The 14773-nt window shown below is 40.5% G+C and overlaps 1 protein-coding gene across 1 annotated transcript; it reads left to right on the top strand.

Moving 5' to 3' along the window:
* Positions 1 to 1547: 1547 nt before the first annotated feature.
* On the top strand, positions 1548 to 5468 carry LOC138070728 (E3 ubiquitin-protein ligase RLIM-like). The gene is made up of 2 exons (XM_068961950.1): positions 1548 to 1791; positions 3790 to 5468. The coding sequence occupies exons 1-2, from the start codon at positions 1548 to 1550 to the stop codon at positions 5466 to 5468; spliced, it is 1923 nt and encodes a 640-aa protein (XP_068818051.1).
* Positions 5469 to 14773: the final 9305 nt, after the last annotated feature.

Below are 14773 nucleotides of genomic sequence, written 5' to 3'. Positions count from 1 at the left end.
AAACATTTCCCAACTCCCATTAAATAACTGTTGCATAGTTCTCTGTACAGACACAATAAAACATAAATAAATCTATTCTAAAATATACTGTATTTTGATAGTTTCTAGATGGTGTTTGCCTCACTTGGTGTGAATCACTTGGGAATACAATCCGCTCCAACAATTGACATAGCTCTAGGGATAGGACAAAAACTGACCCAGTTTATGTTGGATGGATTAATTATTAAATAAGTCAAATTAAATAATCTCAAATTCAGTGGCCAAATCTTATCTTTACATGAATAATTTGAATGAAAAACTATCAAACACGTGTTAAGCGGGGCTGGTAGTATTGACGAGTCCAGAAAATCGTAGAGGTCTCCTTCAGGTAGCATTACAAATAAGCATTAGTTTATTTTCACCACTAAATAAAGACATCCAGGATGGAGGAGCCTGGTGGGCTGCAGTCCATGGCGTCGCTGAGAGTTGGACATGACTGAGTGACTTCACTTTCAGTTTTCACTTTCATGCATTGGAGAAGGACGTAGCAGCACACTCCAGTGTTCTTGCCTGGAGAATCCCCGGGACGGGGGAGCCTGATGGGCTGCCATCTGTGGGATCGCACTGAGTCGGACACGACTGAAGTGACTTAACACTAAGGCACATGGAACAAAATCAGCAAGGATGGTACTCATTACCATAGGTAAAATAAATATTCTGTATCCATTTTTTAAAGTTCCTGTGATAATCTGGCTAGTTTCGTTTGCAGGAGACACAAGGACAAAAACGAAAGCGAATGCTTTTGTGGAGAAGAAATTCCCTGGATGAGCAGAAAAGCCTGCCCAAGTTATGGTGTTTTCTGTTTGTTTCAAACAGGATTGAGGGGTCGTATAATCAAGATGAAACCATTAAGAGTTGAAAGGGAGAGGACGCACTGAAGAGATTCAACTAAGACCCTGGGGAATTATCAAAAATTGTGAACTACTTTCTTCGTGAGAGTCTACGATCTGAGGAATTCACGAAGAGAAAAGAGAGCGGTCCCTCGGCACCTGAAAATGAGAAATGCTACATTTAATGAGGCTGACTTTGGCATGGCATTTTGAAGCAGGTTGTTATATTAAATGTAGCGAATGAAAAAGCCTTCTGAAAGTCTGAGAATAGTCTGCGGGGGGCGGGGGGTGTGGAGGTGGTGGTGGTGGGGCGGACAGTGAAGAATGGTGCTTGGTACATTATAAACCCTCAGAAATATTGGCTGCTTTTGAATGAAATGAAACCCAACCTGAATCCAGTCCCTACTCAGTTACCTAAGGAAGACAATGGATGCCTAGGCAACGCCTAAGCTAGTTGTGAGGTAGAGGCGAATCTCAATTATTGCCTCACCAGAGGCTGCAGAGCTGAGGTGCCGTAGCTGAGTAGCAGAGCAGGGGGGAACCTAGGCGGATGGTTATCCAACTGAGTGTGTTCGGGTCACTCCCAGGCGGAAGTAGAAGCTGAAAATTGCTTGTAGAGGTTTTTGCGTTTCAGCCTTATGTCATGAAATTCAGATAATTTCCCAGCTGTTCATCGAGATGGAAAGCTCAGACTCCAACGATGAAGAAGACAGAGTTTCGGTCCGACACAGAGGTCAGACAGACCGATTGGCTCGAGAAGATGATTACTACCGATTCGTAAGTGATCTGAGTGAGGAAGATTACATACTTATGAGGGACAACAATTTGCTCGGCCCCCTAGGTGAAAGTACGGAAGAAGAGTTGCAGAAGAGGCTTCAAATAATGAAAGAAAATCTACGACGAAACTCAGATGAAAATACAGGTATATTTCTCTTTGGGGGGAATTGGATGGGATGAAAAAGGAACTTCATAGTATTAATAATGACTTCATAACAGTAAATAGTAAATTATACAGAAGTGGCATACATTATTTGGTAAGGAACTTCTCATAAAAAAGAACTGACATTTACTTGGTTTGCGGTGAGAATGCCAGGGTAGGTTTTTTTCCCTGATTCACATTTGGATTGTTTTAATTGGGAAATAGTGTGAAGTAGACTATTGGTTTTTGTTTGTTGGTTGGTTTTGTACCTCAATGGAAAGGTCCTCCTATGTCCCAAATTATTTTCTCTATCTATGAAAGTGATGGAGAAGGCAATGGCACCCCACTCCAGTACTCTTGCCTGGAAAATCCCATGGATGGAGAAGCCTGGTGAGCTGCAGTCCATGGGGTCACTAAGAGTTGGACACGACTGAGCGACGTCACTTTCACTTTTCACTTTCATGCATTGGAGAAGGAAATGGCACCCCACTCCAGTACTCTTGCCTGGAAAATCCCATGGATGGAGGAGCCTAGCGGGCTGCCATCTATGGGGTCGCACAGAGTCGGACACGACTGAAGCGACTTAGCAGCAGCATGAAAGTGAATGTCACTCAGTAGTGTCAGACTCTTTGCAACCCCATGGACTATACAGTCCATGGAAATATCCAAGTCAGAATACTGGAATGGAGGGGATCTTCCCAACCCAGGGATGGAACCCAGGGATGGAACCCAGATCTTCTGCTTTGCAGGCGGATTCTTTACCAACTGAGCCACAGGGGAAGCCCAAGAATACTGAAGTGGGTAGCCTATCCCTTCTTCAGCGGATCTCCCCGACCCAGGAATCCAACTGGGGCCCCCTGCATTGCAGGCAGATTCTTTACCAACTGAGTTATGAGGGAAGCCCTCTCTATCTATATAGACATGTAAAAAAATAGCAAAAAGAAATATTTTATATTTTAATCAAGTAGTTCTCAACTGGGGACAGTTTTGCTCTCCCCCACCCCAAGGGACATTTGACAATAGCTGGAGATATTTTTGGTTGTCACAGAAGGAAGCATGGGCGTTACTAGCATCTAGTGGGCAGAGACCAGGGATGCTGCCAAATATGACACAATGCACAGGGTAGCTCCCCAAAATAATAATTGCCCAGTGCTAAAATGTAAATAGTTCTAAGGCTGAGAAACCCTGCTGGAACCTCAGATATGGTGCCTTCTCTCCCAGTGTAAAATAGAGGATTTTACTACCTAATGAAGAGGATACTATAATACTTAGGTTCTGGAATGTGGTCTTATATGCACCATGCTAGGTTCAGTCTATTCATTTGATCTGACGTTCAGCTTAATGCCAATTAAAAACCTTGGTAATATTAAGAAGTATTCAAAATTCAAATACTTTTAATCCTATAAACTTTGCTCATATTTGGGCAATAATCTTGTATTTTAAAACAACTTATACATTATCAAAAGCATATAGGAGCCTAGGAGTAGTAATGTTGGAGACTAATGAGAATCAGACAATAGTATCAGTTGAATTAAAATACTAGCACTGTACCTTAACTGGTGTTTACCTGGTTTAATTGCTTTGGTGTTTTGACAGTGGACTGAAAAAAAAATGTTGTCTCTTGACATTCCTCCCACAGTGGTATACAGGGCTGTGTATATGACAAACTATTGAAAAACAGACTTCCTTCAGATACCCTTTGTAAAAACCTCTCTAAATTTATCTAGGATTAGTGTACTCTTTTTCAGATGGAATTGAAACTTCCCTGCCTTTACTTATAAATCTAGATAATAAAGCTTTTAAAGTATTAACTTTAAAGTTAAAGATAATTAACTTTTAAAGTATAACATAAAGTAAATGTGAAATCAGTTGAAAACATCTGAGTGTTTAAGTTCTCATTTTTGTTTGCTTTCTAAACAAAGTTTCAGAGTGCTATTTTATGATAGTTCCAATTTTGGTAGTTCTTTTATGGCCCCTCCCCCCATTTTTTTAAATTAACAGATAGAAGAGATGCTTCAGATAATGAATCCAGTGAGGACTCTCTTCTAGACTGGCTTACCACTTCCAGACAAACTGAAAATGTGACAAGTGAACAAAAAGAAAATCAGTCTTGGAGAGAACAGATCCAAATTAGTGCTAACAGTGATGAGCTCAGATTTGGCTTAGATAGTAATCTTGAGTGTGATGATGAAAACTCAAATCCAGAAAATGAATATGTAGCATCTGCAAAACTTCCCAGAAGAGAAGATACGGAAGACAGCCAAAGGCAAGTGGAAAATCCACAATCTGAGTCACTATTTACAACAGCATCTGCATCAGAACACGATACAATGGAAACATTAATGGAAGTCCCACCGACTAGAAGTCAGAGACGACCAAGAAGTAGGAGCCCAGACTCTCGGAGAACGAGAGCAAGGACTGACAGTTGGACACCTTCACATTCACTGGGGGAACTTTTTCAAAGAATGAATGAAGATATACCATCTCAGACTTTTAAGCAACCTCTCATAAGTGAGAATGATACATTTTCTAGAACTGGGCATGAAGAAACATTGAGACAGCAAATGCCTGGACATGAGTTGCAAAATAGGGGTCTTACTGAAACTTCTAGAACTAGGAATGCTGTTCCTGGAGAATGTTATTCAGACACAACGGGCAGTAGTGAATCTTGGGAAGTGAGGGAGACAAATCCAACCAGACCCTTCAGTCCTTGTCCAGTTAATTGTCCAGCATGTTCTCAGAGATACAGAGAAGTTAGTAGAACTCAGTTAACATCGGACTTACCAAACAACACCACCACTTCAGAAAGTGGGCAAGAAGAACTGGAGCCTATGTCTTCAGATTCTCATGAGGCGAATGAGAGTGTTTATGCCAATACCATCAGAAATTCCATTTATAGAATTTTAAATACTAGCTTAATTTTAAATACTAGCTTAAGTACTAGCATAAGTGGTATAATGTCTGTTACAACTCAGACTATTTTATGTCAGACAATGACAGTATTTAGTGACTCAAGTAACTTTATGGACAGTGGCAGTATTTCAGAGCATAGTGTCTCACGTCCAAGTGAAAACATGGGAAGGGCACAGTCACCAAATGAAAGACGTGGACCTAATGGTAGTGATAGCAGACCTCGTTCGGCTTCAAATGCTAGGTATGATTCTGATTCAAGTTTGCTACTGACATCAGTTTCAAGCCCCTACGATATTTATAGTGCCACATTTAATCAAATGTCTGGTTTTAGATCAAGTGATGAAGATTCGGAAATTAGCTCACTGATGTTTGAAGACAGTGAAGAAGGAAGCTCATCAACAGGCTTATCAGAGACCGGGCAAGAAGATGGACGAATGACCCCAATAATAGATGACGATAGCGACTCTGGGTCTTCCCTTAATCTGGGACGATTTATCTTATTACATGAAGTAGACCCACACCAACCTAGAGGCCTTAGCGAACTGCAGATTAACAACTTGCCTTTAAGATTTTCTGAAGAGGAAGATGCAACTAAAATCTGTACCATTTGCATCACAGAATACACCGCAGGCAACATGCTACGCATCCTACCATGCTCCCATGAGTACCATTATCAGTGCATTGATCAATGGCTGGCAGAACATTCAACCTGCCCTATTTGTCGTGGGCCTGCAGTGGATCACTCTGAGGCAGATGATTCTATGTGAGATCTGAATTCTCGGATATATAAAGTGTTACAGTGACGGACAACTGTCAGCTGTGTCATGTCCACTTTTAGAGTTATTTATGTTTAACAACCTGAATCTACATGTAACAATCGGAACTGAATTACTTGTTCCTGAAGAAATTATTGGGCTTTCCCAAATTTCTGTTTCATAATAAAAGGAAATATCAAAAAGTCAAACAGCGTTATCCTATCTGACAATAAAAATGAGTTACACATCATAGCAGTGCACTGAATTTCAATAGACACTTAGCATGTGCACTGGGTTGGGATATTCCTGATGCCATGAGAGAAATGTTCTAATATGATATAACCAATCTCAATAGATCCTAGTAGTATCTTCTAGTCATATAAATCCCAGATGTCTCTTAGCCCTGTTCAATCCTGGTTGTGCATGCAAAGAAACAGGAACTCAACTAAATAATTAAGATGCAATTTAAGACTGTATTAGAGTCATTCACATACGAAAGTCGTTATATTCATAGAATGCCACAAAAAGCTTTGAAATCCTTCTCTTCCAGTTTATCCCTTTTATCCAGTTTATCTCTTTCCATTTATCCCTTCTCCAGCAGTTTATCCCACCCTCCCCAATACTACCTTAAAGTTTCTCCTATTCCCCACTACCAATATATTAGTCAGAGTCCTAGCCAAAAGCTGATGGCACACTTTAAAAGAGTGATGGTATATCATTTAATGAGGAGACTAAAATGTGTAAATAATGAAGAGAAACCAAGAGATGATGAAGTACCCATAGGCTAGCAACTGAGAAGCCAGTATTAGAACCACTAGGTTTGAAGGGGCATAGAGAGATAGTAGTTCCTGCAATCCCAAATGTCTTAAGAGTTGTAGTAGAAGTCCACCCAGCACGAGCTATAAACTGAGAAAATGGCAGCCACTGCCAATCCAAAGTTTTGGAGAGGGTGCATCATAGAAATGAATACCCTTACCTTCTTAGTTCACATTAGCCAAATCTAACCTGAAGGACTGATGCTGAAGCTGAAGCGCCAATACTTTGGCTACCTGATGGGAAGAACTGACTATTGGAAAAGACCCTATTGGTCAGTACAAAAAATTTTCCTTAACATTTTCCATCCTGGTGAGAGTACATAATATTACAACCTATAGCAACAATCATCACTTTGTACAATGTGCAACCTGTTCAAATGCAGGTAGTGTTACGTATAAAGCTGCTCTAAACCTTTAAAGTCAGAAACATCACTGACTTTTATTTTCTATGTGACTTGCTGGTAGCCACAGTATTTGCACATAACTACAAAATATAAATGGGGAGTGGTGGTGAAGTTTTTAAATTCACCTTTCAGCTAGCATATTTTTCACATAGCAGATATCTGCATGGCCATACATGAAGATTTAGGTCAAACCTCTGAAACTGACATCAACTAATACTGAAATTTGTTTGAATATTCTGATTTTTATTAAGCATTTCTGATACCAGGTGTACTTCATCTACTGTGAGTAGAAAAATTATAAAAGTCCTTGGTTTTCATACTATCCTAACAGGTTCCAGTCTTCCAAAGGATGGTAATTGCTTAATTAATGCTTCAGTACATTCACATACACCTTCTGTGGTTGACAGAAGTCTGAGATGACGCCTAATGATCCTCGTAGTAGCCCTTCTCCTTGAGTATGAGACCTGTAAATGTGATGGAGTATCGTTCCCATTATTAGATTACGATAAACAGCACAGTTGATTGGGAAATTATCCAGAGTGAGCATGTCCCAATCAGGTGAGCACTTAAAAGGCAAAGAGAGGACTTCTAGTCCATATAAGATGGTTTATGCTCCTCTTGCCCTGCTCCCCATTTACAAGCCCAACTATATATCCTGGAAACAATATGAGACAACCAAATGTGAGCTCTGAAAGGCCTAAAGGAGAAGGTGAATTGGCTAGGGAGCCTTAGAATGACTAGCAACTTCATGTCAGGGCACCTTATGACCTCTACCAAGAAGAAATGTGACCTAAACCCAGCATTCCCTCTAAACTTAGTAACAGGAAGTGGCTCAAATGGGCTCTTCCTCCATCACATCAAATAGGAATCCCACAAATACCAAATGAGCACTGCAGAACCTAAAAGAGGGAACAATTAAAATCCCTGCTGACAATAAATGCCCAGATAAAGTGATCTCCCCACTCGGCCTGAGATTCCCCTTCACCACCCATACACACCAGTGGCTCCTTAGCCAGAAAAAGTGATCCCACCACAAAAAGCACACACTTGGAAAATGCTCTCCTCCTCAGAAGGGCCTGAGACTCCTCTCCCCTATCCAGAGACATTAGGAAACTTCCTGGTACCTCCACAGAAAGTTTTCAACCTGGTAAGTACCCTTCATTCTCTATAGTCAAGGGAGAACCTGTCACAAGTGCCTGGCACAGGAAGTACTCTTCATCAAGTGGTCCAGCGATTCCCTTCCCCCACCAGCAGCACCAAGTGGCCTATCCTGGGGAAGCCGCTTCTGACCCCATAAGCAGCATGAGGAGGGACCAGAAGTAGCTCCACCTGCACAACACAAAAGGTACCATATAGGTTCTGAAAACTAGACTGTCATGGAACCATGGTCCTCAAAAGTTGAGGAACTATGTGCCAAACCTATAAAAATGAAAGGCCTGCTAAAATAAAAACAAAACAACTTTAAATAGGGACCAAAGTATCCTAACATAATAGCCAAAATGTCCAAAAAACAATAAAATATCACTACTCATACCATAACGACTTGATACATAACAACTTGAATAAGAAATGACAAATGATGCCAAATCAGGATGAGTTAGATGTTAGAATTATCTTACAAGTATTTAAATGCTGAGTTCAGACCTTTACGACCTTGAACAGAGAACCAAGCCACTCCATGGCAGTATCCCAACCTACAGAACTGTGAGCTATTAAAGGGGGTTGTTTTAAGCCACCACATTTGTACTAATTTCTTATGCAGCAAAAGAAAACTGGGACAATGTCTTATCTAGGATCCATCCTGTACCCAGAAAATGATTATAATGAGTCCGCGACGGTCACAAAGATTAGGACATGACTTAGCAACTGAAGAGGAACAAGACAAGTAAATGCCTTAATGTCTTAGTTCCAGGCCTATTATGACATTATAATCTACCATTTTTCCCGAGAATGGAATCCCTAATTCCTGCTACTGAAGCTCTTAGAAGACAATATGCTTCCTGCTCGAACAACCACCAATATCTCATAGCTCTAACTTGACTTCATGTTACCCTCTCTCATTCTACTAGTGTATGCTGCTTTTATCATATACCTAAATTAACACGCTGACTTTCAAACTACATAGCTACTTAGTTTGTCTCAACACAGTTGCTGAGTAGTATTATTAACATAATAATAATTATTATTATTATATACTGATCACACATACAAATCATATATACAAATCATAGTCCTTTCTATCTGCCCTGACAAATCAGAAATTACGATTTATACCAGAACATCTGAGCTCCACCTGATCTGTTTTTTCCATTACAGTGTATCAGTTTAAATACACAGCATCAAGTACTGTGAGTGTGAACATTAATATTTCTATCTTAAGAATTTTCTCTGTGTTTTCTTTCTAGGTTTTAAAATATTTATTTTGCCTTTATTCCAAAAACAAGCTAACAATCTTATCTGAATAACAAATTCTATTTGAAAGTAGTTATAGCCTATGGATAGGTTTTTGATAGAAATATAAAGTATCAGTTCAGTTCAGTTCAGTTCAGTTCAGTTGCTCAGTCGTGTGCGACTGTTTGCGACCCCATGAACTGCAAAACGCCAGGCCTCCCTGTCCATCACCAACTCCCAGGGTCCACCCAAACCCATGTCCATTGAGTCGGTGATGCCATCCAACCATCTCATCCTCTGTCATCCCCTTCTCCTCCTGCCCTCAATCTTTCCCAGCATGAGGGTCTTGTCCAATGAGTCAGTTCTTCGCATCACGTGGCAAAGGATTTTAGCTTCAGCTTCACCATCAGTCCTTCCAATGAATATTCAGGACTGATTTCATTCAGGAATGGCTGCAAGGAAATCCAACCAGTCAGGACAGGAATCTAAGTCACCCCAAACTAGTTCAGCATCTTCTTTCTGACATAAATCAGACCCAATTTTCATGAAGAATATATGTCTTGTCCTGACGAAACTAATTTATGTAAAAGCAGAGTCCTTTAAATCACTGGTTCCCAACCTCCAGGCCTCAGACCAGTACCTCCTCTTAGATGAGCAGTGGTATTAGACTAAAAATAAAGTGCACAATAAATGTAATGCACTTGAATCATCCCAAAGCCATCCCCCTGATCCCAGGTCTGTGGAAAAAAAAAACTGTCTTCCATGAAATCAGTCCCTGATACCAAAATGGACAGGGACTGCTGCTTTAAATGGATAAAAGTGCATACAATTTTAACATTTCTGACATGTACACTCTTATTTTTATTAATTGGGACAAACTATCAAGGCTATGGTCTTTCCAGTGGTCATGTATGGATGTGAGAGTTGGACTGTGAAGAAAGCTGAGCACTGAAGAATTGATGCTTTTGAACTGTGGTGCTGAAGAAGACTCTTGAGAGTCCCTTGGACTGCAGGGAGATCCAGTCAATCCATCCTAAAGGAGATCAGTCCTGAATGTTCATTGGAAGGACTGATGTTGAAGCTGAAACTCCAGTACTTTGGCCACCTGATGCAAAGAACTGACTCATTTGCAAAGACCCTGATGCTTGGATAGATTGAGGGCAAGAGGAGAAGTGGACAACAGAGGATGAGATGGTTGGATGGCATCACTGACTCAGTGGACATGGGTTTGGGTGAACTCTGGGAGTTGGTGATGGACAGGGAGGCCTGGCGTGCTGCCGTCCATGGGGTCACAAAGAGTTGGACACGACTGAGTGACTGAACTGAACTGAACCGATGCATCAATTTGGGCTCCCCTGGTGGCTCAGATGGTAAAGAATCCGCCTGCAATGTGGGAGACCTGGGTTCTGCCCCTGGGTTGGGAAGATCCCCTGGAGGAGGACATGGCAATGCACTCCAGTATTTTTGCCTGGAGAGCCCCCATGGACAGAGGGGCTTGGCAGGGTACAGGCCATAGGATTGCAAAGAGTCAGGCAGGAGTGAGGGATTAAGCACAGCACATCCATCAATTCATCTTTACCTGGGAATAGTTTCTCTTAGGGAAACTGAGGTAATTAAGAACTAAAATCCTTTCTATTGAGAAAGTGATAAAGGAGCTTAAACAACTAAAAAAATGCATATTATGTGTCCCTCAGTGGACCATGACATAATTCTGTCAAACTTTGAAACACTTCGAAGAAAGTCAATGAATACATGGAGGACTAGACTGTAAGTTATTTACTGCAAAATGATTAGCAAAACTATCACCTGGAGTATTTTGGAAAATGGCAAGTGGACCTAGTAAACTCATGAATCTGGCTAAGGAGATATCTAGAAAGAGTAAAAAAAAAAAAATGATTGACTTCTTTAAATGCCTCTGATACTATAAGAAAGAGATAAACTAAAGAAGGAATTATTCAGTTTTAGAAAAGAATGTACATAAAACATAGAATGCCCAGGATAGACTTCCAAGCTAAGAAAAGAATCAACGTTCAACAACGACCTCAGAGCAAAAAGTAAATCCTGGAAAAGTAAAATGTAGTCTCAGGGCAAAGAAGTAAAGTAAAGGAGCTATACAGTCCTTGTTTAAGGTCTTAGAATGGTTTCAGAGCATTCCTTTCCATATCTCTTTGCTAGGCCACCTACATTCGCCTCAGACAGAGGTGGCCCAAGGTAGATATGGTCTTATCTTAGAAAGAAATGTGAATGTAGATTTTGTTTAATGGAGTGAACACCCAATAAGAATCTCAGGCAAGCCCAATAGAGAGTGGGGGTGGGAGGGAGAAAGGGAGAGGGAAATTTTGTGCTTGTTAGAAGCACCATGAGATAAGACTAAAAGGGACAGACGCAGTTCAGAATGAAAAGAATACTTGGTACCCTCAACACTGTGCACACACTAAGAAAGCTACTTAGCTACAAACACAGACCTTTTAAGGAAGATAGGATGACTCAGACAGACACACTGAAGCAACTGAGCATGCATGCATGTAGTGGAGAAGGAAATGGCACCCCACTCCAGCATTCTTGCCTGGAGAATCCCAGGGACAGAGGAGCTTGGTGGGCTGCCATCTATGGGGTTGCACAGAGTCGGACACGACTGAAGCGACTTAGCAGCAGCAGCAACAGCAGCAGCAGCAGTTTTTGTCAAAAAGATTTTCTTTCCAGGTACTAGGTCTTGCTAGAATACTTTTAAACTGATCATTTAATTTCCATTTCAATACATTCTATGTATCCAATTTTGTTACAATTTCTAAAAGAAATGTGTATCCCCCACTGCAACATTAAACATGATATAAAAATAGAATATTAAGTAATACTACTGTGAGATTAAGCAGAACCTATAATTATTGAGTATCCTCCTAATGAGATTTCATAGTATAAAAAGAACAAAACAGAATTGAAATGATGTATGAACATCTATATGTTACTGTTAGCTCAATTGGATGACACATTATGTAATAGTTTCCTAGAGGCTAATTAGAGCTAAATGGTCTCAATAGTTGAAAACATTCAAATTTAAAGACATTAATCTACTCTAGTATTAATTTTTTCACAGTCCTTTAAGAGTACTGTGAACATTTCTTGAAAGCCTAAGCTAAGCCAAACTCTCTTTCATAGTCAACTATTATTTCTGTACATTTATTCTATGGACTCAAGGAGAGAACTGAATGCTGATATCAGAATGTGCCTTGTAACCACAGAGAGACTCATTGAGCATAGACTATATGTGTAATGGGCTTCCCTGGTGGCTTAGATGGTAAAGAATGCTCCTGCAATGCAGGAGACCTGGGTTCAATCCCTGGGTGGGGTAGATCCCCTGGAGATAGGCAAAGCAACCCACTCCACTATTATTAACCTGGAGAATCCCATGGACAGAGGAGCCTGGTGGGCTACAGTCCATGGAGTCAAAAAGAGTTGGACATGACTGAGAGACTAAGCACATAGTACACATACATGTAACAACAACAAAAAAGATGATACTCACTACACACACTTTTGCTATTCAGACATACAGTGTTTTCTTCAAATTGATGTTCCATGGATCTCTGGTTTAAAATTGTTTATGGAAAAAAGATAAAATATTAAAATCTTTCAGTTCAGTTCAGTCACTCAGTCGTGTCCGACTCTTTGTGACCCCATGGACTACAGTACGCCAGGCTTCCCTGTCCATCACCAACTCCCAGAGCTTGTTCAAAATCATGTCCATCAAGTCAGTGATGCCATCCAACCATCTCATCTTCTGTCATTCCCTTCTCCTCCTGATTTCAATCTTTCCCAGCATCAGGGTCTTTTCAAATGAGTCAGTTCTTCACATCAGGTGGCCAAAGCATTCAGCATCAGTCCTTCCAATGAATATTCAGGACCATCTCCTTCAGGATGGACTAGTTGCATCAATTCTTCAGTGCTCAGCTTTCTTTATAGTCCAACGTTCACATCCATACATGACCACTGGAAAAACCATAGCCTTGACTAGATGAATCTTTGTTGGCAAAGTAATGTCTCTGCTTTTCAATATGCTGTCTAGGTTGGTCATAACTTTCTTTCCAAGGAGTAAGTGTCTTTAGAGAGCTGGACTATAAAAGAAAGCTGAGCACAGAAGAATTGATGCTTTTGAACTGTGGTGTTGGAGAAGACTCTTGAGAGTCCCTTGGACTGCAAGGAGATCCAACCAATCCATCCTAAAGGAGATCAATCCTGTGTGTTCATTGGAAGGACAGATGTTGAAGCTGAAACTCCAATACTTTGGCCACCTGATGCGGAGAGCTGACTCATTTGAAAAGACCCTGATGCTGGGAAAGAGGAAAGAAGGAGAAGAGAACGACAGAGGATGAGATGGTTGGATGGCATCACTGACTCAATGGACATGGGTTTGTGTGGACTCCGGGAATTGGTGATGGACAGGGAGGCCTGTCGTGCTGCGGTTCATGAGGTCGCAAAGAGTCAGACATGACTGAGTGACTGAACTAAACTGAATCACCATCTGCAGTGATTTTGAAACCCAGAAAAATAAAGTCTGTCACTGTTTCTACAGTTTCCTCCCCCCCCATTTGCCATGAAGTGATGGGACCAGGTGCCATGATCTTAGATTACTAAATGTTGAGCTTTAAGCCAACTTTTTCTTTCTCCTCTTTCACTTTCATCAAGAGGCTTTTTAGTTCTTCTTCACTTTCTGCCATAAGGGTGGTGTCATCTGCATATCTGAGGTTATTGATATTTCTTCCAGCAATCTTGATTCCAGCCTGTGCTTCCTCCACCCCAGCGTTTCTCATGATATACTCTGCCTATAAGTTAAATAAGCAGGGTGACAATATATAGCCTTGATGTACTCCTTTTCCTATTTGGAACCAGTCTGTTGTTCCATGTCCAGATCTTGACCTGCATACAGATATCTCAGGAGACAGGTAAGGTGGTCTGGTATTCCTATCTCTTGAAGAATTTTCCACAGTTTGTTGTAATCCACACAGTCAAAGGCTTTAGCATAGTCAATAAAGGAGATGTTTTTCTAGAACTCTCTTGCTTTTTCAATGATCCAACAGATGTTGGCAATTTGATCTCTGGTTCCTCTGCCTTTCCTAATTCCAGCTTGAACATCTGGAAGTTCACAGTTCACCTACTGCTAAAATCTTTACAGTTTCATAAGTACATATATGCTGATAATGTCTACAAGCAGTTAACCCAAATTTTTAATTTGTATTTTATTTTTTGGATTTTTGTGGGAAAAGTATCAAACTCAAAGAAAAATTGAAAAGCCAGTGTACTGAATTAATGTATCAACTCTTAATGTATAAAATTCCATGGACAAAGTAGCCTGGTGGGCTATAGTTCATGGGTTCATAAAGAGTCAGACATGACTAAGAGACTGAGCACAGGATAACACATGAATATACTGCAAGGCCAGTTCTCTCTCTCTCCACAAACACACACACACATGCCTATCTCTATTCTATCAAACAATCTGATGTTAGCCTGAGAATATATTTTACCTCTAAACATTTCATTATGTCTCTCCCTGTAATAGGATACAAATCCATATCCACCCCACCACACTTACAAAAATTAACATTAATTCAATTCTATCATCCATTATACAAAAGTGGATCAAAATTTGTTACCTCAAATTTTGCTTTTTTGGTGTAAGAATTATTTTAGACTGGTTATTTTAAAGAAA

The sequence above is a fragment of the Capricornis sumatraensis genome, chromosome X (genome assembly GCF_032405125.1).
Source record: "Capricornis sumatraensis isolate serow.1 chromosome X, serow.2, whole genome shotgun sequence".
Taxonomy (NCBI): domain Eukaryota; kingdom Metazoa; phylum Chordata; class Mammalia; order Artiodactyla; family Bovidae; genus Capricornis; species Capricornis sumatraensis.
The sequence above is the reverse complement of the archived record's forward strand: the minus strand, read 5'-3'. Positions and strand labels throughout refer to the sequence as shown.

What these genes read in the sequence shown, in the direction of transcription:
- LOC138070728 (XM_068961950.1), top strand. Translation starts at nt 1,548, where the DNA reads ATGGAAAGCTCAGACTCCAACGATGAAGAAGACAGAGTTTCGGTCCGA. An exon ending in AAACTCAGATGAAAATACAG is followed by an intron (nt 1,792 to 3,789) that starts GTATATTTCTCT and finishes TTAAATTAACAG; the next exon opens with ATAGAAGAGATGCTTCAGAT.